This window comes from Colletotrichum fioriniae (genome assembly GCF_027942845.1).
Source record: "Colletotrichum fioriniae strain IMI 355084 chromosome Unknown scaffold_1, whole genome shotgun sequence".
NCBI classification, from domain to species: Eukaryota; Fungi; Ascomycota; class Sordariomycetes; order Glomerellales; family Glomerellaceae; genus Colletotrichum; species Colletotrichum fioriniae.
The window spans coordinates 6,565,724-6,590,248 of NW_027076837.1; the positions used below are offsets into that span (position 1 = coordinate 6,565,724).

The 24,525-nt window shown below is 53.1% G+C and overlaps 10 protein-coding genes across 10 annotated transcripts; 7 read left to right on the top strand and 3 right to left on the bottom strand.

Moving 5' to 3' along the window:
• Positions 1–4: 4 nt before the first annotated feature.
• On the top strand, positions 5–542 carry N0V96_001691 (uncharacterized protein; the record flags this gene model as incomplete). Its single annotated transcript, XM_053192914.2, has 2 exons — positions 5–313; positions 414–542. The coding sequence occupies 2 exons, from the start codon at positions 5–7 to the stop codon at positions 540–542; spliced, it is 438 nt and encodes a 145-aa protein (XP_053049445.2).
• A 1,244-nt stretch (positions 543–1,786) lies between these two features.
• On the top strand, positions 1,787–2,829 carry N0V96_001692 (uncharacterized protein; the record flags this gene model as incomplete). Its single annotated transcript, XM_065756297.1, has 4 exons — positions 1,787–1,864; positions 1,921–1,973; positions 2,046–2,559; positions 2,725–2,829. 4 exons carry the CDS (start codon positions 1,787–1,789, stop codon positions 2,827–2,829), a joined length of 750 nt encoding a protein of 249 aa, XP_065615537.1.
• A 1,473-nt stretch (positions 2,830–4,302) lies between these two features.
• N0V96_001693 (uncharacterized protein) lies at positions 4,303–5,610 on the top strand (the record flags this gene model as incomplete). Its single annotated transcript, XM_053192916.2, has 1 exon — positions 4,303–5,610. The coding sequence occupies one exon, from the start codon at positions 4,303–4,305 to the stop codon at positions 5,608–5,610; it is 1,308 nt and encodes a 435-aa protein (XP_053049447.2).
• A 1,295-nt stretch (positions 5,611–6,905) lies between these two features.
• Positions 6,906–8,471, top strand: N0V96_001694 (uncharacterized protein; the record flags this gene model as incomplete). Its single annotated transcript, XM_065756298.1, has 5 exons — positions 6,906–7,086; positions 7,143–7,159; positions 7,234–7,420; positions 7,487–7,581; positions 7,629–8,471. 5 exons carry the CDS (start codon positions 6,906–6,908, stop codon positions 8,469–8,471), a joined length of 1,323 nt encoding a protein of 440 aa, XP_065615538.1.
• Positions 8,472–9,161: 690 nt separating this feature from the next.
• Positions 9,162–9,689, bottom strand: N0V96_001695 (uncharacterized protein; the record flags this gene model as incomplete). Its single annotated transcript, XM_053192918.2, has 1 exon — positions 9,162–9,689. One exon carries the CDS (start codon positions 9,687–9,689, stop codon positions 9,162–9,164), a length of 528 nt encoding a protein of 175 aa, XP_053049449.1.
• A 964-nt stretch (positions 9,690–10,653) lies between these two features.
• HSP60 (chaperonin) lies at positions 10,654–12,533 on the top strand (the record flags this gene model as incomplete). Its single annotated transcript, XM_053192919.2, has 3 exons — positions 10,654–10,761; positions 10,827–10,968; positions 11,023–12,533. The coding sequence occupies 3 exons, from the start codon at positions 10,654–10,656 to the stop codon at positions 12,531–12,533; spliced, it is 1,761 nt and encodes a 586-aa protein (XP_053049450.1).
• Positions 12,534–13,497: 964 nt separating this feature from the next.
• On the top strand, positions 13,498–14,365 carry COF1 (cofilin; the record flags this gene model as incomplete). Its single annotated transcript, XM_053192920.2, has 6 exons — positions 13,498–13,500; positions 13,566–13,576; positions 13,743–13,926; positions 13,991–14,064; positions 14,118–14,166; positions 14,225–14,365. The coding sequence occupies 6 exons, from the start codon at positions 13,498–13,500 to the stop codon at positions 14,363–14,365; spliced, it is 462 nt and encodes a 153-aa protein (XP_053049451.1).
• Positions 14,366–14,740: 375 nt separating this feature from the next.
• Positions 14,741–15,416, bottom strand: N0V96_001698 (uncharacterized protein; the record flags this gene model as incomplete). The annotated part of the gene is made up of 2 exons (XM_053192921.2): positions 14,741–15,247; positions 15,306–15,416. 2 exons carry the CDS (start codon positions 15,414–15,416, stop codon positions 14,741–14,743), a joined length of 618 nt encoding a protein of 205 aa, XP_053049452.2.
• A 519-nt stretch (positions 15,417–15,935) lies between these two features.
• NOP2 (rRNA (cytosine-C5-)-methyltransferase nop2) lies at positions 15,936–18,262 on the top strand (the record flags this gene model as incomplete). Its single annotated transcript, XM_053192922.2, has 2 exons — positions 15,936–17,500; positions 17,557–18,262. 2 exons carry the CDS (start codon positions 15,936–15,938, stop codon positions 18,260–18,262), a joined length of 2,271 nt encoding a protein of 756 aa, XP_053049453.2.
• A 1,003-nt stretch (positions 18,263–19,265) lies between these two features.
• Positions 19,266–22,284, bottom strand: N0V96_001700 (uncharacterized protein; the record flags this gene model as incomplete). Its single annotated transcript, XM_053192923.2, has 2 exons — positions 19,266–19,840; positions 19,893–22,284. 2 exons carry the CDS (start codon positions 22,282–22,284, stop codon positions 19,266–19,268), a joined length of 2,967 nt encoding a protein of 988 aa, XP_053049454.2.
• Positions 22,285–24,525: the final 2,241 nt, after the last annotated feature.

Genomic DNA, 24,525 nt, shown 5'->3' on the forward strand with positions numbered 1-24,525 from the left:
CATCATGGCCCCCAAGAAGTCCACTGCTACCGAGGGCGAGTCCGCTACCCCTATCCTCACGGACACCGAGACCAAGTTCGTCAAGGCTGTCTTCGACAGCATGAACACGCGCCCTGACATCGACTACGACAACGTCGCGGGCATCATGGGCTTGGCCAATGGCAAGAGTGCCAGAGACCGCCTTCGTATAATTTCGAAGAAGCATGGCTGGTCCGCCACTGACGGCTCCAGCGGTGTCAGCCCTGCCAAGAAGCCTGTCGGAGTGAAGAAGACGCCCGTCAAGAAGAAGGGCACTGCTCAGCGCAAGAAGAAGGTGAGTGACTTACTATATTTTTGCAATTCGTTCCTCAGAACTTTCTTTTCTTTCATTTCTCGGAATACTTAATCTATCACGGATGCTGACAATCCAACAGACTACCAAGAAGAACGAGTCCTCTGGCTCCGACGTCGACGAGGACATCTCGGGCAAGCTCGAGTCCGACACCGATGGCGAAGCTGCTGCCAAGGCGGAGCTCAACAACCCCGACAGCGACTCTGACTGAGCGACTCCGCGATGACTGATCTCTGTCTTTCAGTCAGGGCTCAGCAGAAAAGGGGTACGAAGACGGCGAATTCTCTGCATATGGTCTTGGAGTGGAAAATCTTCAGATTAGGGTTGGGTGATAGCAGTTTTTCTAGCTTGAGCAACTCAACTCTAACTCATTTCATAAGTTGTGTCTGTATTGCAAACATAATGTCATCGTGAAGCCACCCTACTTACCCTCCATGTTCTTAGTTTTCTAAAGCCAGGCCTAATTTTTCTAGGTCTAGACACTGTCTTGAGGTTTAGGAATAGTCCATCAAGCAGGACATGATCCAAATGGCCATCTCTTGGGATTATCCTAAGATCTAGATTGTCCTTTCCTGTTCTTTCTGTAGCTCTCACCTTATTATCTGAATAACGTCTGATCATTGTGTTGTCGACTGGTCTTCTTTTCGTCCAAGTTTCTCTCGCCATTTGTTTGAATTTCTTTGACCAACTGCCTTGTTTCTCGTCACCTTTCGAACCGCTTAGTCCTACTTCTTGTCTAGATGGGTAGGTAGCACTCGCTTTTTCGTCTCGTCATTACCATTCTGTCTAGTCTTCTTTTCGACTTAGGTGCCCCCTCCATTCTTGCTTAGACCCATCAACCACTTGACCAGTCTGCCTCATTCATGATTTGAATCACTTGTGACTGCCTCTTGTCTCAAGTGTATAGCTCTCGCCATTTAGTCTAGGAGTCAAATGTGAAGCCAAACTGCTCCCGTTATCAACAGTGAAGTTCCTTCAGCCAGCTGCCTGGCCTGTCACATTCTGCTGTGGTTGTCTCTGCCTCTTGTCTGGGTAGCTCTCGCCTTATCACCTGATCATTGTGCTGTCGTCCAGCATCCTGCCTTTCGTCCAGACTGTTCTCGCCTTTTGTCCGAACTGCCATCGCCTGTCGTCCAAACTGCCCACTACCTGTCCGGACTGCTCCCGCTATGTTGATAAGAGCCTTCAAGCACCTGCCTGACCTGTCCACATCTTGAACCAATTGTACCCGCCTCATCTCCTGGGCTCTTGCCAACCCCAGTCCATCAGAGACCAAGCTAGACTATTTGAGCTAGCCTCTCACCAGAACTTCTCACCAACCCAACTCTTCTTTACCACAACCCCTAAACCTTCCAGCTTTTGGGCCTTGCTTTCAGCCTTCGTCTTCATATAACACTACTCAGACTTAACTTCTTCTAACATTACTCATACCCAACAACTTCTACTCTACTCAAGATGGCTTCTGTCGGAACCGATGCTGAGGGCCAGGTTACCTTCCTTGTTCACTGCATCAAGCATTCTTCCGGTGGAAAGGTACGTCCCATATTGCTTGGTTGTATTCCGAGACAAAAAGTATCTAACAAGAACAGATTGACTTTCAAGCTGTTGCTACTGATTGCAACATCGCTTCCAAAGCCGCTGCGTAAGTCAATCTTCTTCCCACACTCCTAGTCAAGTTTTCGACAGGAACAAGCTAACTTGACATGCCTTCCAGTGCCAAGCGGTTCGAGCGCATCCTCAAGCCTCATGGCATGAAAACTAGCGACTTGTCCAAGAATGGCCCCATCGGCAGTGCTGCCTCTCCTGGTGGCAGCAGCGCCAGCCCCAAGACCCCGGGCAAGGCCACGCCCAAGTCCAAGGGCAAGCGCGCTCCCACCGAGACTCCCACCAAGGAGACGAAGCGCGTCAAGCTGGCCAACCACCCGGCTGTCTCGTCCTACAATGACGAGGACGATGCGGAGGATGTGCCTCAGTTCAAGGTCAAGGACGATCCCGAGGCCTCTGGCACTGACTCGACCAACGGTTCGTACAACGATATCCCCCGATGCCGCGATGACGATGACGACGACCTGCAACTTCTCTACGTTGTGGAGAAGACGAGCGATTGCCCGATTCACGATTGCGGCGGATCTCGAAGTCCTCCTTCCACGTCAGTTTCGAGCGATACTAACACCGAGGGTTCAATGCAGATCATGCCAAGGCCGACGAGCATGCCGAGATTTAGCGACGTGCCAGCTTGCTATCATGGCTGGGGATTCCTACCAGAGATGCCAGTCTACGCATGGCCAGACACGTGCGCGATACATGGGGAGCTAGAAGCAGCACAGTTAGTCGGGATATGTGAGTAGTTCTTACACAGTTCTTCCAAGACTTTGCTAACAAATTCTAAATAGGACCGGAGATTGGCCCTCTACGTGGACGATGTTGCCGTCATGGCTCAACAGAATGCTGGCAGGGATGGCTCGTACATGGGAGTGGGAATGATTAGGGTCAATTAGAGACTTCAAGAAATAGAACGAATGACTTTTCACTTCTTTCGCAACGCAATGATCAACACACAGGCTTTGTGAGACCCGAGAATGGTCCGCGCCGTTGAAGGTTCCGCCATGGCGCTGCTTGATTGGGCAAGTGGGACTGTCTCGGCAACGGTCGGCAGGGGTCATCCCACTTCTTCCGGAGCATTTGAGGCTCAATTTCAACGACACCTTGAGTTCATGTGTAGATAAACAGCCTCCTTGTGACTTTTGTGACTTCCTGATTCATCACACCGAATGTTTGTATTGTGTTATGCTTCAAATCAATTCAATGGGTAATGTTTTGAGTCTGTCATGAGGAACATGATGCTTCCCAATTTCCTTCGTCGCATGCCTTGTTTGCCGTCCCAGGTCTTCTGGCCTTCAGACTGAGCTGCTTCTGCGGGCGCGACGGGAATCTTGCATGTGAGCAACATGGTAAATATACTTTGACAAGGTCAAGAAGCATCTATCATCCCAGGCTCGTGACTTCTGCTCATCTACGTCCCGATGATTTTGTTCACTTCCGGGGCATCTGCTCTCTTCCACTGATGCCAGCCAGCTTCGCTTCACATGGTCTGCATCCCTACATTTGAGAGCACAGGGAACCCTCGCATTGCCAATTGAATCTTCTGGATGCAAGATATTCGTAGTAGCGTGATAAGCCACCAAGGGATTCGAGCATGTTGGCTTCCAGCATCTTCGGGTAGTCACAAAGGCAGCACATATAGGTAGGCATACATGAGGCAGGTGCATTTCCCTCCGCACCTTCCTCATTCCTTCCCAGTTCCATTTCCAGGAAACACCTTACGCCCTATCTGAGAAACCTAAGGCCAACCGGAGCATCTCATGCTCGCTCGTACCCGTGGACGTTCTGCCTGACCTCTCAGTCCGGAGACCCTACAGCCAACCAGAGAGCTCCATCCACACTTCACCTTCTCATCGCACCTTCCTCCCATCTTCCTCCCATCTCACCTCCTTCCCTCACCTCACCAAGCAGCAAACTTTTTTCGGCCAGCTCAGCCGAGAGCACACAAACAGCTGCCCCCCAAAATTTTCCGGCCTTCCTTTGGGTGGGCCATACACGCAAATCTGATTTCTCTTCCCTCCCACAACCTTCGCACCGAAGTTGTTTTTTCTTTCCCTTCTTCATCGCGATAACCGTCCCCTCTACCAGACGAGCGATTGACCGAAATTCTTTTTCGTTCAATCCATCAAACGACAAGCAAAGCATCTCGCTGCCATTGAAGAAGAAGTATTTCTTTCCTTCTACATCTCCAGCTTCTGGACCAACCGGTGAGTACTTTGTCGGCCGCGGCCTCCCTCGCCTCTTTTTTTTCTTCCCATCTGAGGTCAACGGGTTTGGGCAAGCAACTGACCACCCAAGCAGACGAAGTCATCAAACTCTTCTTCCTTCATCGCGCGATTGCAATTACGACATCAATTCATCGCGACGCAATGTCTGCCTCTCCGGTCTCACCTGGTGCCGATATGGGCAATCATTGGGAGCTCTCTTCTGGCGCCTCGTCGCCCCGATCCGACACTTCGAGCAACACCAACAGCCTGTTCTCGTCTCCCGACTCGCCTGCCGACACAGAGCTGTCTTTTCCAATCGTCGAGATTGAAGATAGCGAGAAGTCCTCCGGCGCTGCACAAACCCAGTTTGTAGTGACCCCCAGCTTCGCCAACTACATCTTAGTGGGAAACACCCCATACGCTCCGGGCCAAGTCCAGGTGATGCGCGACGAGCTCATTCAAGCCCGAAGAACTGGAGAATTCCCTCTCACAACCGCTTCTATCGAGGATCCTCAAACCACAATTGAGGATCATCAGCATCTTCAGCGTCTTCGCAATGCACGAGGCGACCCTTCCATTCACCCCCCGCCGCAGCAGTACAATGTCATCAAGGTCGACATCGCCCGTCGCATCAAGGCCCGCGATGAAGCTCACGGAGCCCCAGCCAACTTTCAAGAGGTGGATCACCGAGTTCAGAACTGGATGAACTCAATCAACAAGGAAGCGCGCATGTTGGAGATTACACAGGCGGCACTTCAGCGCAAGGGCATCAACAACCCCACGCAAGACGACTTGGACGCCATCGCCGAGGAGTTCATGCAGATCGCGGAGCGCACTCTTCTTGACGTCGCTAATCCTCTGCGCATGAATGCGACTCGCATGGAGGGAAACATTGATCGCTTCGACAGCCAGCTGAATGGCTTATCGTCTCTGGATGGTGCAATGACTGCGCAAATCAGCACGCTCAATGCTGTTATGAGCAATATCAACAAAACCATGAACGGCTCAATGAACTCTCAGCTCACCACTCTCAATGCGATGCTGAGTTCTCAGAGCAACAACTTCAACGGCTCTGCCAACATGCTTAACACAGCCCTTAATACCGTCACCACCGATCTGCATCAGATCACCTCCACTCTGCCGGCAATGATTGCCGCGGCAGTTCAAGCTGCAGTCAAAGAGCAGCTATCTCTCATGCCTCATCAACATTCCCCCACACTGCAGCATCAATCCAAGTACGATCAGCCGCCCGGATACGCTACAGCCACACGGGCAAAGCAATACCAAGCGTCTAGCGGAGAGCTCTTTGGCGGCAGCACACAAGTGTTCGCATCCACAGTCCAGGTATCAGGACAAGAACATGGACAGGTCTTGCACATGAACACGCAGCCCACGAAGTCCAGATTCAGAAGATTTTTGCGAGTCATCACTGGAAGAAAGCAATCGAAGAAGGAGGCGGGTTCCAAGTAATGAAGCTCATGACGAGGCTTCAACATTCAGCTGTCCGACTTTGTGGCCAGCACTCCCCCCTCTGAGACGTACACAACACATCCGATCACCAAGCTTTGGAAAGATGGAAGGCATGATGGGAGGAAATTGGTTTTGTAGATCACTGGTAGTTTGACTCGTACGTACCGCGAGATTAATAATTCGTTTCACATTCAGCATTTTGTTCCATCGTGAAATCAGTGTTCTGCCGCAATTGTTGTCCTGTTGGTTAAGCCACCGATATGAACCATATGTGGCAATTTCACAGCAAGTCGATTTGATCGCTCGGGGCAGTTGAAAGTATCAAGGTAGCTTCTATCTACTTGTTTGTCAGGATAGGTTTCATGCCTTACCAGTCCTAGGTAGAAGATGATGTCTGTCATTTCATGGGCATGACCGAAAAACATCACAACTGTCCTGCTTGGACTCCTTAGGGGCACTAGATATACATGCTTCTTTTCACTGCATGAGAGCTATCAGAAGTGATACCGTCACCTGGCAGCGCCTGAGGGCATTCCCACATCTTTAGCAACTGCCTGACTACCAGGTTGCCTAGCAGGCCGTGACCGCGTCTCCCATACGCGTCCACCTCCCTCACCTCCCGTAACCCAAACACTCCCAACGCGTCTTCTACTTCCTGCTCGAGGCAGACAGCTTAATACCTTACCGGAACAGCCGCCTCAAGTGGGGTCGATTTTGACCTGCCCACCCACGGGCTCCAACCGCCCTTCTCTATCAATAGTATCGCGACCCTGACCTGCTCCCAACTTACTCTTCTTTCATTCACCCACACCCATCCAAAAGTCGCATATTCTGACTTTCCCATTCCATACCTTTCCGCGTCTCTCTTACATTATTCATCACCAAACAACACACGCCTCTCTGAAGGTCATCTCAGACAAGATCACCACGAGAACTGCCTACCGTCACCTTGTATATACCCTACGATCGGAGCCGTTGCGATACGCCTGCTTTGCCTAGTGTAATCAATCAATAGGTCTATTCAGATCCCAGTGGTAAGTAGTTCTTCATCTCTCCTTCGGTCTCTATCCTTTGCATTGCTTCTATCCCTCACCTTCTCTCACGCAAAGCCTCTATCCCCTTTAACACCTTCTTCCCTCGCTGCATCTCTTTTTCATCTTACTTGTCACTTCTTTGTCTACCTGAATTCACCTCTGGTTTCTTTCTTTGCCTAAGAGCTGGCGTACAATCTGCTCCTATGCAGTGTGCTTCACTGAATGCGATCCTTACTAACAATGCTAATTTCAGCCCCCAAAATGGCGCCCTCTAAGCACTCAAAGTGCAAGCTTCCTGAAGTTCCAAAGGTGAAGCAGGATGCCAAGGTTCGGAAGAGCAAATCAGCGAGGAAGAATGCCTCTGTCAAGGAACATAAGGGCCCCAAGAAGGGTGTGAAGGTCACCGTTCGCCCAAAGAATCGGGCCCTAATTCAGTGGAGGAGTAAGTAAAATCATTCCCCTTGAAGACTCATTCCTGGTGACTGACTGCAGGCACAGAAGAAGAGCCCTTGCTCGTAACTCTACTTTGGGTACAGTATATTTGTGCCAGAGATCATGGCAAGATGCCCTGGGACGACGTCATCCCCAGTGCTTCACCGGAGTTACGTCGACAGCCTTCACGCAGTTCCTGGCGCGAGAACGTAAGAGACTGCTCATGATGGGATACTGTGTGCCTCCTCTCCCTAGCCAGGCCAAGAGCTTGGAGAAGGATGCACACATTCGCGGCTACATCAACGAGCCGACTCCAGAGAACGAAGATGCCGTCAGAACCATCAGTTTCCACGAGCCATTCCTCCAGCCCTGCCAGCAAGGTGAAAACTAGCAGTTGATAGCCAATGCAGCAGATGAAGGAGAATCGGATGGTGAGACTGAGGATGCCGTTATGGAGTACCAAGAGGATGAGCGTGACTTGAGCAGAGATGAAGCCCTCGAAAAGGTAAGTTTTGATCCAAATTTTCCTCTGCAATCACTGACATTCAATAGGATGGAGAGTCCTCTAAGAATCCTTTTCGCCAGGACCCTCACCAAATCCTTTCTCGATCCGGCCATTCTCTCCACGGTAGTGAAGCTCGGCATGAGAACTCTCATCTTGAGCAGAAAGGCCTAGAAATGCTGCTTCAACAGGACCAGCAATTCAACCGAGCTCAAGATGATGTCCAGATGGACGTTCAGACCAATGCTCAAGCCGATGCTCAGGTCCAGCAGCAGCTCTTTGACCAGGCGCAATACCCGATTCAGCAGATTCATATAGAGCAAGCCGATCAAGATTGGCCTACCTATATTCACCAGCTCAATGAAGGCAACGATATGCAGCGATATATGCAAGCAATAGAAGTCTGGAAGAACGATGCACCTCCAAACGAGATACGAATTCACATTGAAGGTCTCGCTCCCATGGCGTACTACCTTCTTCAGGTGCCTCAGAGCGTAAGCCATCGCTTCAATCCGGTATCCAGCACCGATACCATGCAGCCGATGCGGAATGAAAATGGCTACACGACTTTCAGCATCCAAATCCCAGTCAACTTGGACAGTTATCTCAATGGCTCTAATGGCCAGCAAGCTGGTCCTTCCGTCGTCCACATTGGCGAACCTGCACCGGCGAATTTACCTCTGGGTACTTCGTCACTCAATGAACTGGCTTGGGATCCTTGGAACGGTGGCTTTGGAGACGGTGTCAATGGTGGCTTCCATGTTGGGCATCATCAGCATGATAACGTCAACCGTCATGCCGGAGTTGTTGACTCGAACCCGATGGGCTGTGAGCAGGAAGTCGAATTGAATGACATCAGTTCAACAGCCAGAGTCCTCAATATGCACCAATAAGGAGATGGGCCAGTCGTGAGCTGGAAGACTTTTTGCCATTAAGGCAACTTTGAGCACTGGACTAGAACATAGATACTTGAGAAACCTAGGCTGGCGTTGGAGGTAGCGCGTCCAAAGGAAAACAATTCCGTCGTGCGCGCAATTGATTTTGGCATTGTCACCCCTTTCCCTTTCTATTCATCTCTTGCCTACGTTTTGTGGCATCCCCCATTGGCTCTCTCTATCCCTGAAGAATACACACAGAGTGATAGCAGCAGAAAGCGCAACGCATGGCAGTGATCCGGCAAGGAATTTGCTCTATACACGAGAGCCTTCTCTTCCTAATTCACGAAATTTCATCTTGCTGAGTTCATTGTTGGTAGCCCCAGGACATTGCATTAGTCAATATATCAATACACTGAGATGGAGCGCTTAGATTTGATTTCCCGTGGCTGAAGCGAGCTGGGCCTTTGTAATTAAGTTACGGTAGCCACACATGACAGGCTTCAGGGATAAATGGCGGCATGTCATTTCACCAACATTAACTCTCACACAGAAATCTTCTTGAGGTTAATGTTGTATTTAACAAAAGACCAGTACAATTCGCTTCTCGAGGTCTTGCCATATATGTACAGTCGAATGAACTATAGGGTTCAATCCTGGCTTATGAAATTTGTACACGAAGTTGGAAAATGTAGAACCCCTCTCTCCTTACATGCCATCAGCAATCATGGCGTTGATGATCTTTACGTGACGGTCCGCGTTTGTCTCGCTCCATTCGGTGTCGTAGTTGAGCCCATACGGCCAGAAATGCGAGCCGCCACAGCTGATCTTGGCACTGGAGCCATCCCAGGAGCGAAGCAGGGGCAATGCCGTAGCCCAGTCGCCGGACGAGCATTTGGAGTCAAAAGCGGCAGTCTGACCAACGCCGAGTGTGTGAGAGATCTCGTGGAGCGCCGTACGCTCGTTCATGTACGATCGGTTCGATCCGAAACGGAGATCACCGTTGTAGTTGGCCTCGGCAGTAGGAACGCCGGGCGTGTAGTAGACACGGATGGTCTTGCTGGCCTTTCCCTGCTTTGCGTGTCTTGCGACAGCCAGCTTCATGGCGGCTTCGATCTTGGTGTATGCGTCGCTTTGGTCGGCCGTGGGGTTGGCAGCCTTCTCAAGCGTCCAGGTGATGGCGCCTTGAGCGGCAGACGCGGAGGCCACGATGACGGCAAGGAGTGACAACTTCATATTTGCAGAAAGAGTGAATGTGTATTTGAGAGATTAGAGTATTGGATGCTGGTGATGATCTTGCAATATCTTCCGTGTCTTCGCCTTCGACCGACTCCCTTCTTATACTACAAGAACACCACCATCCAGGAAGTTGCTCCGGCCCCTTGCCCAAGCGAGTTGGAAATTAAGGATATATGTTGCAAGAAGATCGTGCCTATTCTAACTCGGTCTCGCGCAGCAGGCCCTCTAACTCCCTTGTAGTAGCATCCTCATCCTTGCGATAGCGCGGCCAAGAGGTTAGGGGTTGCATCACGGCGCCACGGCGCCGTCGCTCCGTTTCTTGATGTTTCAAGTACAGTGAGTTGCTGCAATAAAGTCGAGGCATGCGCACCTATGAAAAGACTAAGAAAAGAAGCTTGTTTGAAACGTTGCACCGTTAAATCTAGGTGTAACTCGCATGCGGCTAACGCATTGCTCGGATGGCAGTTCTCGTGACTTGCTTAAAGTGCCATCCAATGTTTGCTGATCTGCTACGACGTCGGGGTTCATGCTATGTATCCTTATTGCTTCGTATTAGGTAAACCGTTTGGTGCAGTTGCTCAGGAGAAGCCCATAATAGTCGATCGTCCGCCGATGTTCTCCGATGGTCGAACCCATGTCAATATTCGGCAATGGTCACTAGGGGATACCATGTGCGGATGCTGAGAATGGAGACAGATGCCATTGGAAGACGGTAGAAATGCACCCACAATTGCGCTATTCCCTTTTGGTACTGGCGCTCCAGAAGGGACCTCGTTTAGCCGAAGGTCCGAGATAAATTTTTGGAGCCGGCGACAGGAAGCTTCTCCAATTCTATCACTCACTGCAACTTTTTACTTCATCTCCTTGGAGCGACACGTGTGATTCAAACCCGGCGACACCTTCAATCCTTAGTTCTGTATTTCTTCTTTCTTACCTAGATACCCTCATAATAAGATTCAAGATGCAGCGCGCTCTTTCTTCCCGCGCGAGAGCTTCCGTCCTCTCTGCTGCTCCCAGCAAGTTCCGTGCCGGTGCCGGCCTGGGACAGCAGCTTCGCTTTGCCCACAAGGTTAGTCGACACGTCACGAACCATTGGCGATGCCATCAGCTTCAGGATGCTAACTCAGTCTACAGGAGCTGAAGTTCGGTGTTGAGGGCCGTGCCGCTCTGCTCGCTGGTGCCGATACTCTGGCCAAGGCCGTCGCGACAACACTTGGCCCCAAGGGTCGCAACGTCCTCATTGAGTCAAGCTATGGCTCTCCCAAGATCACAAAGGGTAAGGAAACATGCAATTGATTTAGGTTCCATCAAAAAGCTGACTGGTTGATAGATGGTGTAACTGTCGCGAAGGCAATTACCCTTAAGGACAAGTTCGAGAACCTCGGTGCCCGCCTCATCCAGGACGTCGCCTCCAAGACCAACGAGACCGCCGGTGACGGTACCACCACTGCCACTGTCCTCGCCCGTTCCATCTTCTCCGAGACCGTCAAGAACGTCGCCGCTGGCTGCAACCCCATGGACCTGCGCCGTGGTATCCAGGCTGCCGTCGATGAGGTCGTCGCCTTCCTCCAGAAGAACAAGAGAGATATTTCCACCAGCGAGGAGGTTGCCCAGGTCGCCACCATCTCCGCCAACGGTGACCAGGAGGTCGGCAACCTGATTGCCAAGGCCATGGAGAAGGTCGGCAAGGAGGGTGTTATCACCGTCAAGGAGGGCAAGACTCTGGTCGACGAGCTCGAGGTTACCGAGGGTATGCGCTTCGACCGCGGCTTCGTCTCTCCCTACTTCATCACCGACGCCAAGTCCCAGAAGGTCGAGTTCGAGAAGCCCCTGATCCTCCTCTCCGAGAAGAAGATCTCTGCCGTTCAGGACATCATTCCCGCTCTTGAGGCCTCCACCCAGCTGAGACGTCCTCTCGTCATCATTGCCGAGGACATTGAGGGTGAGGCTCTCGCCGTCTGCATTCTCAACAAGCTCCGTGGCCAACTCCAGGTTGCTGCCGTTAAGGCTCCCGGCTTCGGTGACAACCGCAAGTCCATTCTTGGTGACTTGGCTGTCCTCACCAACGGTACCGTCTTCAGCGAGGAGCTTGACATCAAGCTTGAGAAGGCCACCCCCGACATGCTCGGCTCCACCGGCTCCATCACTATCACCAAGGAGGACACCATCTTCCTGAACGGTGAGGGCGCCAAGGACGCCATCTCTCAGCGCTGCGAGCAGATCCGTGGCGTCATGAACGACCCCACTACCTCCGAGTACGAGAAGGAGAAGCTCCAGGAGCGTCTTGCCAAGCTCTCTGGTGGTGTTGCCGTCATCAAGGTCGGTGGCTCCTCCGAGGTTGAGGTCGGCGAGAAGAAGGACCGCTTCGTCGATGCCCTGAACGCCACCCGCGCTGCCGTTGAGGAGGGTATCCTGCCCGGTGGTGGTACCGCCCTTATCAAGGCTTCCGCCCTTGCTCTTAAGGACGTCAAGACCGCCAACTTCGACCAGCAGCTTGGTGTTACCATCGTCAAGAACGCCATCACCCGCCCTGCTCGTGCCATCGTCGAGAACGCTGGCCTTGAGGGCTCCGTCATTGTCGGTAAGCTCACCGATGAGTTCGCCAGCGAGTTCAACAAGGGCTTCGACTCCTCCAAGGGCGAGTACGTCGACATGATTGCCGCCGGTATCCTCGACCCCTTCAAGGTCGTCCGCACCGGTCTGGTTGATGCCAGCGGTGTCGCTTCCCTGCTCGGTACCACCGAGGTCGCCATTGTTGAGGCTCCCGAAGAGAAGGGACCTCCTCCTATGGGCGGCATGGGTGGTATGGGCGGAATGGGAGGCATGGGTGGTATGATGTAAAAACATGATCCATGATCAAAATGTCTTCTTGTATTAAAAAAAGTCAACTGGGCGAGGGGCATGGGCACTGGTGTTACTATTAAAAAGGATGTATAACTGCGGCCATTTGTACTAATCTCCCCTCTTTCCCCCTTTTACGCAGCAGTATCCCTGAGGGGACTTGAGAGCTCTGTATTGTACAATAGCACTAGCAAGTTATGTAAGATGAAGAAAGAAAGCAAAATGAGTTAAAGAACAACAAAGCAAAGAACGAATGCATGCATTGACTGGACTGGAGCTGTGCACGGTGTGTTGACATCGATTTGTAGTTAGTTGACAGCTCAGTGACAGCTTGAAGAATTGGGCCAGTGAGACGGCCGCTACTTTTTAGTGGTAGAGTTCCTTGGCTTCTTCATGCTGACAAGTAAGGTAGGCAACCGGAAAGTGCAGCCCGGTCCACGTCACGTAAACAGGCACCCATCATGTGTTTTTAGTGATGACTTCCTGTGTTTATTTTAACCAAGCAACCAGAAGCTTGTCGCCCCTTGTAATGGGCTGTCCCCCCAACAAGAGATTCCAAGTTCAGGCCCTGTCTGTTGACTGCCGCCTGGGGTGGGATTCGTCAACCTCCTGTGGCTGACGCAGATAGTCACGTGCTCCAATCTCACCTGGACAACAACCCCACCATGCGGGTGTTTTTCTCGCCCGCTTCCCCTCCACTGTGACCCAACTCCTCCGTTCCTGTCCAAGATACCTCATCACCCGAAAGCAAGCTGTTGCCTCTTTTTCTGCCACCACCCTCCGTGCAGCAAATCTCCCGGCCGAACCACTCGATTTCGAAGTAGGCACCCCATTTTCCATTCTGCTTTGCACGACAAACAGTTTTAAATCATTCAATTTCCCTTTGGTTTCCTAGTTGCTAATCTGCTCTCAGCCCACTTTCCCGCCTCTTCTCCTAGCCACACCCCCGCCATAGACCAGCATCATGGTGAGTAACTAAAAGCTTCCAAGGATCAGCCGTCTACCAAAACACCATGCTAATCTCAATCGCAGTCTCAATCCGGGTTCGTATTCCCCTCTTCCGAAGAGCCTCACACCTCTGCGCCGACGAACCATCTGATGGGCGACTCTACCGCTCGTTCAATGACGATCCCGGCGGGGAGCAGGACAAGCTGGCTCCATCTACCACCTCAGCAAGGCGGCGCATGCTAACCCGATTTTCCCCACCAGAGCGCAAGTCTCTCAGGAGTGCATAACGGCCTACAACGAGCTCAAGCTCTCCAAGAAGTACAAGTACATCATCTACAAGCTCTCGGACGACAACAAGGAGATCGTCGTCGAGGAGGCCTCGGCCGATAAGGACTATGACAACTTCCGCGAGAAGCTGATCAACGCCCAGACCAAGTCCAAGAGCGTATGTTTCTCTGCTTCCCGCGACACAATGCTGCAGTTCAAAGACAATGCTAACAATGCATCAGGGTGCTGTTGGCAAGGGCCCCCGCTACGCCGTCTACGACTTCGAGTACAGCCTTGCCTCTGGCGAGGGTGAGCGGTACGTTGCCCCGCATTCGCCGAACCTGGAACCTGCAGCTAATACCCCAACAGCAACAAGATCACCTTCCTCGCCTGGTCCCCCGATGATGCCGGTGTCATGGTTAGTAGCAGCCACCCTCGCAAAGCTCAATCGAATTTGTCGCTAACCTGCCCCAAAGGCCAAGATGGTTTACGCCTCCTCCAAGGAGGCCCTGAAGCGCTCGCTCACTGGTATTGCGACCGAGCTCCAGGCCAACGATGCCGACGACATCGAGTACGACTCCATTCTCAAGACCGTCAGCAAGGGCATGGCTGGTTAAATGTCTCTTTCCCCTCAAACACACCCATACCCTTCCTTACGCGGTGAGACGGAGCATACACTTTGGCGGCTGCAGTCTTCCGGGACGATTGACGACGATCATGGAGAGTTTACGATGAATATGGAGGGCCACTTTCTCCCCCTTGGCGATTTCGGGACCCAGACCTTTTTCCCACTCCGAGTTTCTTTTTTGGGGCGTGACAAGTAAATTTCCAGATTTGAACTGCCCGCCTGGTTATATCAACCCAGTGCCATAGGAAAACATCTCATACCGGAATGCAGAGCATTCTTGTTGTTGCCCAAATGACGACGACGAAATCACTTCTTTATTAGACCATTACATATGCTCAAGTCTTGTGCTTTGTGAATTCCTGCGTTATGACTTCTTCTGCGCCTGCCAGGTTGAGCGCCACAGCCCTGATAGCTCCTCTGCCTTTTGCTCGTGCTTGAGCCTCTGCAACAAGAAGCCCTTGAGATCGCTCCAGAATTCGTCCGTGTCCAATGCCGCCTCTCCAATGTCCTCCTCTGTAGTATTGGGCGCAACCGCAGCGCTAGGCTCAGGCTTGACTGCAGCAGCTCCTCCAATAACCATGACGGAGAACTCGAGTGATGCCTGACCATCCGTAAGCAAGTCCTTCAGCACCTTGCTGTCTGGCACCGGCTTCTTGTTGAACAGCAGCTTCATCTTGTCCACAGGTATCCGTGACTCCGCCTCGACCGCCGTCTTGATATCGAGGATGGAGGTGTTGAGCGACTGGGAGGACAGCTTGATATCCAGGGGAGGGTTGCGCAGGGACTTGAGGGTGACGTTGACACTACGCTCCTGGCCTGGCGCAAGGTTCGAGGGCTTGCTCATGGCCTTGGGCATCTTGGGCAGGATGTACTTCAAGGTGTTAGCTATCCATAGCTACAAACGCTTCACTGGTAGGGATAAGGCTTACGGGAGGGCGAGCCGGGAAGTTCTTGGGGTCCTCGACATGGTCGGCGGACAGCTTCGCCGGGCGCGACTCCAAGGTCGCCAGGAACTGTCTTGCGAATACGACTTCAGCCATGATTGCGATTTGTTAAGCTATGTGGCGCGCTTTCGGGAAGTTTGCCTGGTCGGCGTTGCTAAAGTCGTTGGTTTGAGTTTAGGAGCTATAGGTTGGGTGAGATATAGTGGAGGACTGTCGGCGAAGGCTTAATTACTAGATGATCGGCTGGAGGGTAAGGCGTTGGAAATGACTTCGTCCGGTGTTCTGGTGTGCTGCCCGCTCTGCTCAGGTAGAGTTGACGCACTGAAGAGGGATGGCGGGGCGGACTGAGCTGGAGTGTGGAGCTTCGACCGGTCGTCTGGGCGGCGTGGCTTTATCGCCCAATCTTATCGGTGCTGGTCAGTGCGCGATAGGAAAAAGTTTCGGTGGGGGGACCGCTTCTGATCCAAGTGCAGGAACTTTTTTTTTCTTCTGAGCAGTGTAGCGGCGACCGACTTTGAACCAGGCGGTACCGTATATCTCGAATTTTCTACTTCTTCGATACCCTTTTCCCCCCACCCCAAATACCCAAGTTTCGATACGAATTGATTGATCAAAATGGGTGTCGGAAACCGTATGAAGAAGCAGGGTGCGCCCGAACCCTTGTCCGAGGCGCATTTCGCAAAGTTGAAGCGCAAGGCCGGTCTGCCAGTCGAACCCGTCGAGGCCCCCGAGGTCAAGAGGAGGAGAAGAGGAGCGGCGCCCAAAGCCAATGCCGCCGCAGCGAAGAAGCAGGATGCGAAGAAGAGCAACGGCGTCAAGGCTGGAAAGCCTGCGCCCAAGGCCGCCAACGGCAGAGGAAAGAAGGCTCCCCAGCCCGTCGACTCGGACGAAGAAATGTCAGACGACGACGATGCCGGCGACTTTGCTGGTGCCCCTTCCGACATGAGCGACGATGATGACGAGGTTGACGAGTTCTCCGACCTGGAGGCCGCGGAGAAGCTGGGAGACGACTTCATAGATGGTTCTGACGACGATTCCGTCTACGATTCAGAAGAGGAGCGTGGTGGCGGTGGAAAGCACATGTTCTCAGAGGACGAAGACGACTCGGACGGCGAGGAGATGCTCACAAAGGCCAACATTGAGGGTCTCGCACGGAGACTCGACCAGAAGCAGGCCGAGGAGGACGCCGACGCGCAGGCCGAACTCGAGGAGATGGGCATGCAAACCAACATTGACGGCGACAAGCCGCACATCCTCGAAGACGACTCGGACGACGAGCTCGCCGCCAAGACCAAGACGCTCCTCGCGCCCGACCTGCAGCTCCTGAGAACGAGAATCACGGAAAACATTAGAGTGCTCGACGACTTTGCAAAGCTCCACGAGGACGGCCGCTCCCGCACAGAGTACGTCTCCCAGCTCATCAAGGACATTTGCGCCTACTACGGCTACTCCGAGTACCTCGCCGAGAAGCTCTTCTCCCTCTTCTCCCCTCGCGAGGCGTTCGCCTTCTTCGAGGCCAACGAGTCGGCCCGCCCCGTCGTCATCCGCACAAACACCCTCCGCACCCACCGCAGAGACCTCGCCCAGGCCCTCATCGGCCGCGGCGTCACCCTCGAGCCCGTCGGCAAGTGGTCCAAGGTCGGCCTCCAGATCTTTGAGAGCAATGTGCCCCTCGGTGCCACGCCCGAGTACCTGGCCGGCTACTACATCCTCCAGGCCGCTTCGTCTTTCTTGCCCGTCATGGCCCTCGAGCCGCAGGAGAACGAGCGCGTGCTGGATATGGCCGCCGCCCCCGGTGGTAAGACGACGCACATGGCCGCCATGATGAAGAACACGGGTGTCATCGTCGCCAACGATCCCAGCAAGCAGCGTGCCAAGGGTCTCATTGGTAACATTCACCGCCTCGGCGCCCGCAACGTCGTCGTCTCCAACTACGACGCTAGAGAGTTCCCCAAGCCCATGGGCGGTTTCGACCGCGTCCTGCTCGATGCCCCTTGCTCCGGTACCGGTGTCATTGCAAAGGATGCCAGCGTCAAGACCAACAAGACGGAGAGGGATTTCATGCTGCTGCCGCACATGCAGAAGCAGCTTATCCTCGCCGCCATTGACTCTGTCAACCACCACAGCAAGACGGGCGGTTACATTGTCTACTCTACGTGTTCCGTCACAGTCGAGGAGAAGTAAGCTCACCCACACCTTTTACGATGCTGTCCAAGTAATACTAACAAACCCACAGCGAATCCGTCGTAGCATACGCCCTCTCCCGCCGTCCCAACGTCAAGCTCGTCGACACCAATCTCCCCTTCGGCCGCGAGGGCTTCACCTCCTACATGGGCAAGAAATTCGACCCCTCCCTCAAGCTCACCCGCCGCTACTACCCGCACACCTACAACGTCGACGGCTTCTTCGTCGCCAAATTCCAAAAGATTGGCCCCACCCCCGCAAAGGCCGAACGCGACCGCTCCGCCTCCACCATCGGCGAGGTCGTCGACAAGACCCCCATCACCACCGACGACGAGTCCAACGCCGGCGGCAAGACGGACGACGATTTCGGTGGCTTCGACGATGACGAGGACGAAGAGTACGTCCTCAAGGCCAAGCGCAACGCCATGCGCAGACGCGGTCTCGACCCCAACGCCCTCTCCGCCAAGGCGAAGAAGGCCGCCTCCGACGCCAAGAAGGAGTCTACTGCTTCTGCGTCTGCTGCCTCCGCTTCCGAGGCCGAGACCAGTGAGAGCGCCGCCGAGACCGACAAGTCCGCGGCCGAGAAGACGCCCGAGAAGAAGGACAAGAGCAAGCAAAAGGCCGCCGCGGCCGACAAGGAGAAGAAGGCCGAGAGGAATCCGGCGCAGAAGAAGGTGACGTCCACCGAGGCCGCGCCGGAAAAGAGCCCCAAGAGCAAGAGCCCCAAGCAAAAGAAGGAGAAGAAGTCTGCGAAATAAAAAAGACATTGATGTCAAAAGGAAAAAGGGATGAACTGATATGAGGGTTGGGATCTTTTGAAGTGTATCTTGTGTAGTAGACAAAGAAGCATCTTGGCAAGGGTCGATGTCGAAGACGAACCCTGCGTTGTTGTTGTTGTTGATGTTGTTAGGGTTGTTGCATTATAATTACCTATTACTACTAAAGGGAGTCGGAGCTCAAAAAGGTTTTCGGGAAATAAAAAGAAGTATCGAACGAAAATATTGAACAGCGAAGAGGTTGATAATATGGGTCGTCGCTGCCGCCGTCATCTGTTGTGACCGTTGTTTGCTATCGCCGAATGAGGAAAAAGCCTTTCACGTCCACGTCAAGAAAGAATTATCCAGCCAGCTGGCCACGAAGAGAATTGAGAAAAAAAAGATTGGGTTATTGCTAATCCAATACGCCGAAGCCAAAAAAAGTGAATCTAAGCAGAGCTTTTCATCAACGTCTCTCTCATCATCAAAAAAGATAAATGACAGACACACCAACCAATCCTTGACCACCTTCGCAGGCGAAGAAAGGCTAACCACCCTCAACCTCCTCCAAACAGCATCGTAAAGATGAAAAAAGCATTGTACAAAAGTGCAAACGTCAAAGCAATCTTTTTTCCTCCACTATGGTCATAAACCCTCTTATCCAGCTCGGGTCTGGATGGTATCGAGTCCCAAATCCCAAATCATCTGTCTGTTGTCATAAAGTCGGCGTGCCATTTCCTCTGCCAGACCTCTTTTCGTCGTAAAAGCCGTATGTCATGAATCCTATTCAAGACTTTTTGTAGGAGTATGTTGTACACCAAGAAGAATCCAGAAAGTCGTCACTGGAATCGTCGTAAATGTTGTTCGTCGTAATCCTTCTCCCAAAACGCCTCGTTCGTAGCTCACCCTGTCGTTCGCCATGACGCCAGGGGTATTAAAATAATTATGTATGAAGAAAAAAGCATGATATGCCACCCAAAGTAGAATGCTGTTGGTGAGGTGAGGTCTACTGGGCAGCCCTCTGATGAAGTAGGATGTCACGGATCGCCCATCTCGCAGCTTCGCGGTCTCGGTCACCGACACCGAGCCACTTCTCGCATTTCTTTCGCCACCGGTCTTCTTCTTCGCGCTGTCTCCGGACGAACTCAGGACCGACATCGAATTCTTCCCCGACGAGCCACTCGTCCTTGACTTCGCTGACGCGACCGGGTTCCTTGGAGTCGCCTGGGTTGTCATCGAGATCGGGAATGTCCTTGAAGACGTCCTCATCATCGTCCAAAGCATTGAAGCCGTCCATGGGGTCGGGTATCTCAGACTTGGTATTCGTCTGCGGACCGAGCTTGAGCCAGCACATGTTCTGTGGGTCGAAGACCATGCCGCCCACAACCTGCACGCCCTTCGTGTGGCTTATGTTCGTGATCAGAGCCGGCCGAGGCGTAGAGGAAGATTCTTTATCTCGCACCACGTGTGGCGGCATCGATGTTGGCGATGGGGACGATGCGGGTGGGTCGAACGCGTTCAAGACATTTTCGTTGCCTTCCCAACGGTAGGTGTCGGGGTTGTAGAACATGCCCTGAAGATCTACAGGGTTGTTAGTATAACGTTATGCAATTCTTTGAGCTAGTGCACTTACGTTGCGGAGTCTTGTCCTTATTCATGTTGGAAATTAGATGAGGCTTCAATTGAGGAAGGTTCCTCTTCTTTTTCGACCGCACCGTCGCCTGGGGTAGTCCGGGATTGAAATTGTTCCTGGACGACAGCTGGGAAACGCGCGACGAGGTGAGAGGCGCCAGTGGGCCTGATGGAGCTCGTTGAGCAAGCGAGGTCTCCCGAGCAATTCGGCTAGCCTGGGTATCGCGGGCGAAATGGGGCGTGTAATCACCCTTCGCAGGGGAGTAAGGAGCCGGGGAGGGCGTAGTGGTCCGATCAGGAAGCACATTTTGGTAGAGCTTGTTGCGGAGCGGTGCCTTGACAGGTTGTCGGACAAATTTTGCCTCTGAATGGGCTGAAGTAGGCAAGTCGTCGAATCCATCTAGCTCATGCCCATCACCAAAGTTCCGAGTTCGGTTTGGCTTGGTGAGGGTACGGAATGATAAACCGTCGCGGGTGATGTGGTCCGAATGACGATTATTTCTCTTCGGACTCGGCGACCTCATTGTCGACCTGGAAAACGCCCTCGAGGTCGGCCGCAAGTCTAGAGCGTTCTCGGAATCGTGGCGGCGGAAGCTGCGAGAAGTTTTCGCAGTCACGTGCTGCGACTGGGATTGTGAGGCCCCAGCTGGGAGAAAGGGGCGTCGTTGCTGGGCAGCGAAGCTTTCCACAGCGGGTCGAGATCTCTCAGTAGGAGTCTTGGGCCGCATTGAGGAAGGCGGACGGCCATCTGTCCTAGACGGTGGCCGTTCAAACCGGGACATTGTCTTTGCCGGTGAGTGAGAGCTGCTCATTGCAGGAAGAGATCGCTTAAATCTCAGCAACTGCGTGCTAGTGGTCGTCGGCTCATTACGCAGTGACGTCGTCGAGGTTCTAGCACCAAGCTCTCGCCTGCGAGGAGTGGATGGAAGCAGGGAGCTCGAAGGGGATGGTGTTGTGGGAGTCGGCATGCTATGAATGCTCGTGACGGAAGACTGAGACTGGTGACCCATTCGAGACTGAGATCTTCTCGTACGAGCAAAAATAGGACCACCACTCTCGGACACAGGCTCCAAGGCAGACTGAGTTCGCTCATGACGCTCATGACTAGGCCGAGGGAGCCGTGACGGAGTAGCCTTGTTGGTGAAGGTCAATGAGATTGCAGTCTTGGGCCTCTGGGGGCTCGGCGGGCGGTTTGCATTGACACGAATATTGCGATGGAGAGTAAGCTTTCCTGAATTGAAAACATCGCCATCACCCACGTCAAGGCCATCAAACATGTCTTCAGGCTCTGGCTCGCGGGGTTGAGGAGTCTTGAGGTTTGGAGGCTCTTCTTCGACGGGACGCACGGGAGAGCGACTGAGTTTCCTACGGCTCAATCTCTCGCCAAAGTTGACCGGGCCGCTGGGGAGTACGAGGCCATCAAACGTCTCATCTTCGCTCTCCGCGGTGAATGAGCTCGAAACGCTGGGGCTCATGGCGGAGACAGACGAGCTCCTATTCGAACGAGCGTCTCTTCGAGTGCCTCCGAATCGAGTACCAAGGCTACCCTCACCCCAGTCCAGATCATCTGCCTGGTTCGACGGCGTCTTTGGGATGTCCTTTCTAGTAGAGAGCCTCAACTTGCCATCTGAGGGCAATTCGAAGTCGTTCTCAAAATCATCGTCCAAAGGCTTGTCAATCTTCTGAGGGGTCGGTGGGGTGATAAGTGAAATGGGTTTTGGCGGGCGAGTCTTTGATACTTTGATAGTTTCTGATCCATCGCCAAAGAAATCGTCATCGTCGTCATCGTTGTCACGGAACTTTTCCAGGTTGAGAGCCCCTGATAATGTGCTCGTCCTTGATTCCGTCGACTCTCTCCGGTCCAGCATGGAAACCGCGGGAGGAGTCTTCATAGCTTTGGTCGGACTGGTCTGATTCGAGCCGCCGCTGACTTGTCGGAGAGCGTCGGGGAACCTGGAGCCGTCCTGAGGTTTGATGCGAAGGCCCTGAGCCGAGTCTGGAAGAACCAGATCATCCTCCCAGTCGTCCTGCATGATCTTCTTGATCTTTCGTCCACCAAGTCGTTTAATAGTACCGCCCATTAGAGCGGAAGAAGGTACATTTTTGGGTATCGGAATGCCGGCCTGTGTGGCAGCGGCGATGGCGTCGAGGGTCGACTTCTCGTCGTCGCCCGGGACATGCACGTGGGTCTCTTCGTCCAGGATAGATTCGAGGTCGGAACGGAGGGAAACATGTGAAGACGCAGAGTCGCGTCGTGCGGGAGGAAGGGTGGTAGCGGTAGAGGCGGTGCGGAATGTCAGATCGTCGGTGTCGATTTGGAAATCGTCATCGTCCCAGTCTTCGATGTCGGGTTCCGCCGCGGGCTGGCGTGGCTTGAGGCGTAAAGGTTCCATGTTTTGGGTAGGTTTCTTTGTTTGGGGGAGCGCAGAATTGAATTGGGTCCGAGAAGGCCGTGGTCGTATCGCAAAAGACTTCCCGACAGCGCTTTTCTGCTTGTCAATGTTGCAAGATCATATCGTCAACAATAACAGCAGCCCCGGCCCGGCATAACCTTGAGGAGGCGGAGATAGTGGTCGCAAGCGATATTGTTTGGCAGTATTTAGGCGTCGCGGGGGGCGCAAAAAGATTTGTCGTGGTGGTGTTTGGGCGTAGAAATGGCGGCGTGGATTGTTTTGAGTCGAGTAAAGTATCGTCGTTTCCGGGAATGTGCGTGGTAGTGTGGGAAATAGTGTCTGTCGGCTGCTGGTAGGTTGAACTGCGAGAGATGCAAACAGGTGCAGAGGCAAAGGCAGAGCAAGTGGAGGTGATGCAAAGAAAGTTCGTCGTAAGGGGTGATTGCGCAAGAGGAACAGGAACAGGGTCCAAAGATGTCGAGCGTGACGTTTGTCGAGGGTTGTGCTGGAGTAGAATGAGATCAGGGCAGTCGTGAGTGTCGGGGGGGAGAGACTGGATTTGCCCTTCTTGTTGGATGAGATGTAGCAAAAATGGCTGGGAAGCTGGGGTTGATGGATCGGGCCTGGCAAACAGAGCGAGGTGGTAGGTCGGCCAGATGGTGGGCTGGGTCCAGTACGAGTGGTGCGTGGGCAGAGCGTTGTGCAGCACAGCGCAACGTAGTGGGTGGTGTGGTGGACAGCTGGGTGGCTGGTATTGCGCGCAGGTGTGGGCAAACCCACTGAGCTACGTATCTTGTGAGGTGTTCCGCAGGCACGAGGGTGACAGAATTGGGCGTAGCAGGGACAGCCGGTGTGCGTGTGTTATACGATTCTCACGTTTCCCCCTTTTTCGCTAGGTTTGGTTCTCTTGTCTTTTCTTCTTCTTCTTAAGCTTGATTGAGAATCCACTATCGTCTTTTCCTAGTCTCTCTGAGTACTGGGACAACAGGAAGGGAGTAAATAATAAGGCCGGCAGGGACGGTAAGAGGAAAAGAGTGGGAGAGAGAGAGAGAGAAAAAGCCGATCTAGACAAGCTGGGTCCGTTCTTTTTCTGCGGGACAGGCAGAGTCATGCTCCGGGTGGACAACAGACGGGGGAAAAGAACAGGTGGGAGGCACGAAGGGTAGGTACGAAGTACAGACCGGGGGTCCAGGGCTCTCCAGTGAATCATAATTTTTCCCAGGATGAGCCACGTGATTGAGCGGGGACATCAGATGGTACATTGATTGGACGACGACCATCTGCATGCGGGGACGGTTGCACTTGCACGATTCTGACGCGTTGGAGGCGCGACAGCCCTTCCCACCCGTCGTCGTTTCAATTGAGCCCAGCCAACGGCGAATGCAGCAGCGAGAGGCTGGCAGCTCAGGGAGAAAATGGAGGCATTAGGCTATAATTAGTGCTGCCTGCCTTTTCTAACGATTTTTAAATCAAGGGCAAAAAAAAGAAGTTATCGAGAGTCTATGGGATCCCAGGGCGAAGGAATATTGAATCGTGCTTGCTCTCTCTCTCTCTCTCTTCTCCGGTTCATCCCACGGGCAATACCTTTAGGTCCAAACACAGAGCCGTCGTCTCCGTAGCTTCCTGTTTATTTGTTGACAGCACCAGACCTCACCCAAAGTAAGGAAAGTACAAGCACCAAAACACTTGCAGACTGACTACCTTCCTTGCCTTACTTTCTTTCCCGTTCTCCGTGCCCTCCCACGACCTCCGTACCTCCTTCCCGAAAGTCTCAGTAGCACGAGTATCCGTACTTAGGTACCGCCTTAAGGCCAAGGCTGCCTGAGGCGTTGCTCAGTCCCCCTTCTGCTGCCTGTCTGAGCGCCATAGTTGCCTAGCGTTCTCGACCCCAGGACCCCTCGAGGACCCTCACGGTCCAGATGAAGCCACACTCACTTCACTGTATTTAATCAACAAACTACCAACTTTGGAAATCCAGTCTCAGTCTCACTCTCCCGGACTGCTCTGTCTCAACCTCCATCCAACCAGGAGTTCCCCTCGAGACACAGTAGTTGCAATTTAGATTCCAACCCTGAGAACCAAATACTTACGCACTTACTGAAACTTTTCGACTACAGTCCCGACCAACTCTCGGACCTTACACCGGGTTGCAACTGCCACTTACATCGAACCTTCAGCTCATTCCCGTGGCACGCAAGGGGCAAACCAACCGATTCTCTCATCAAGTTTATGTCGATTTAG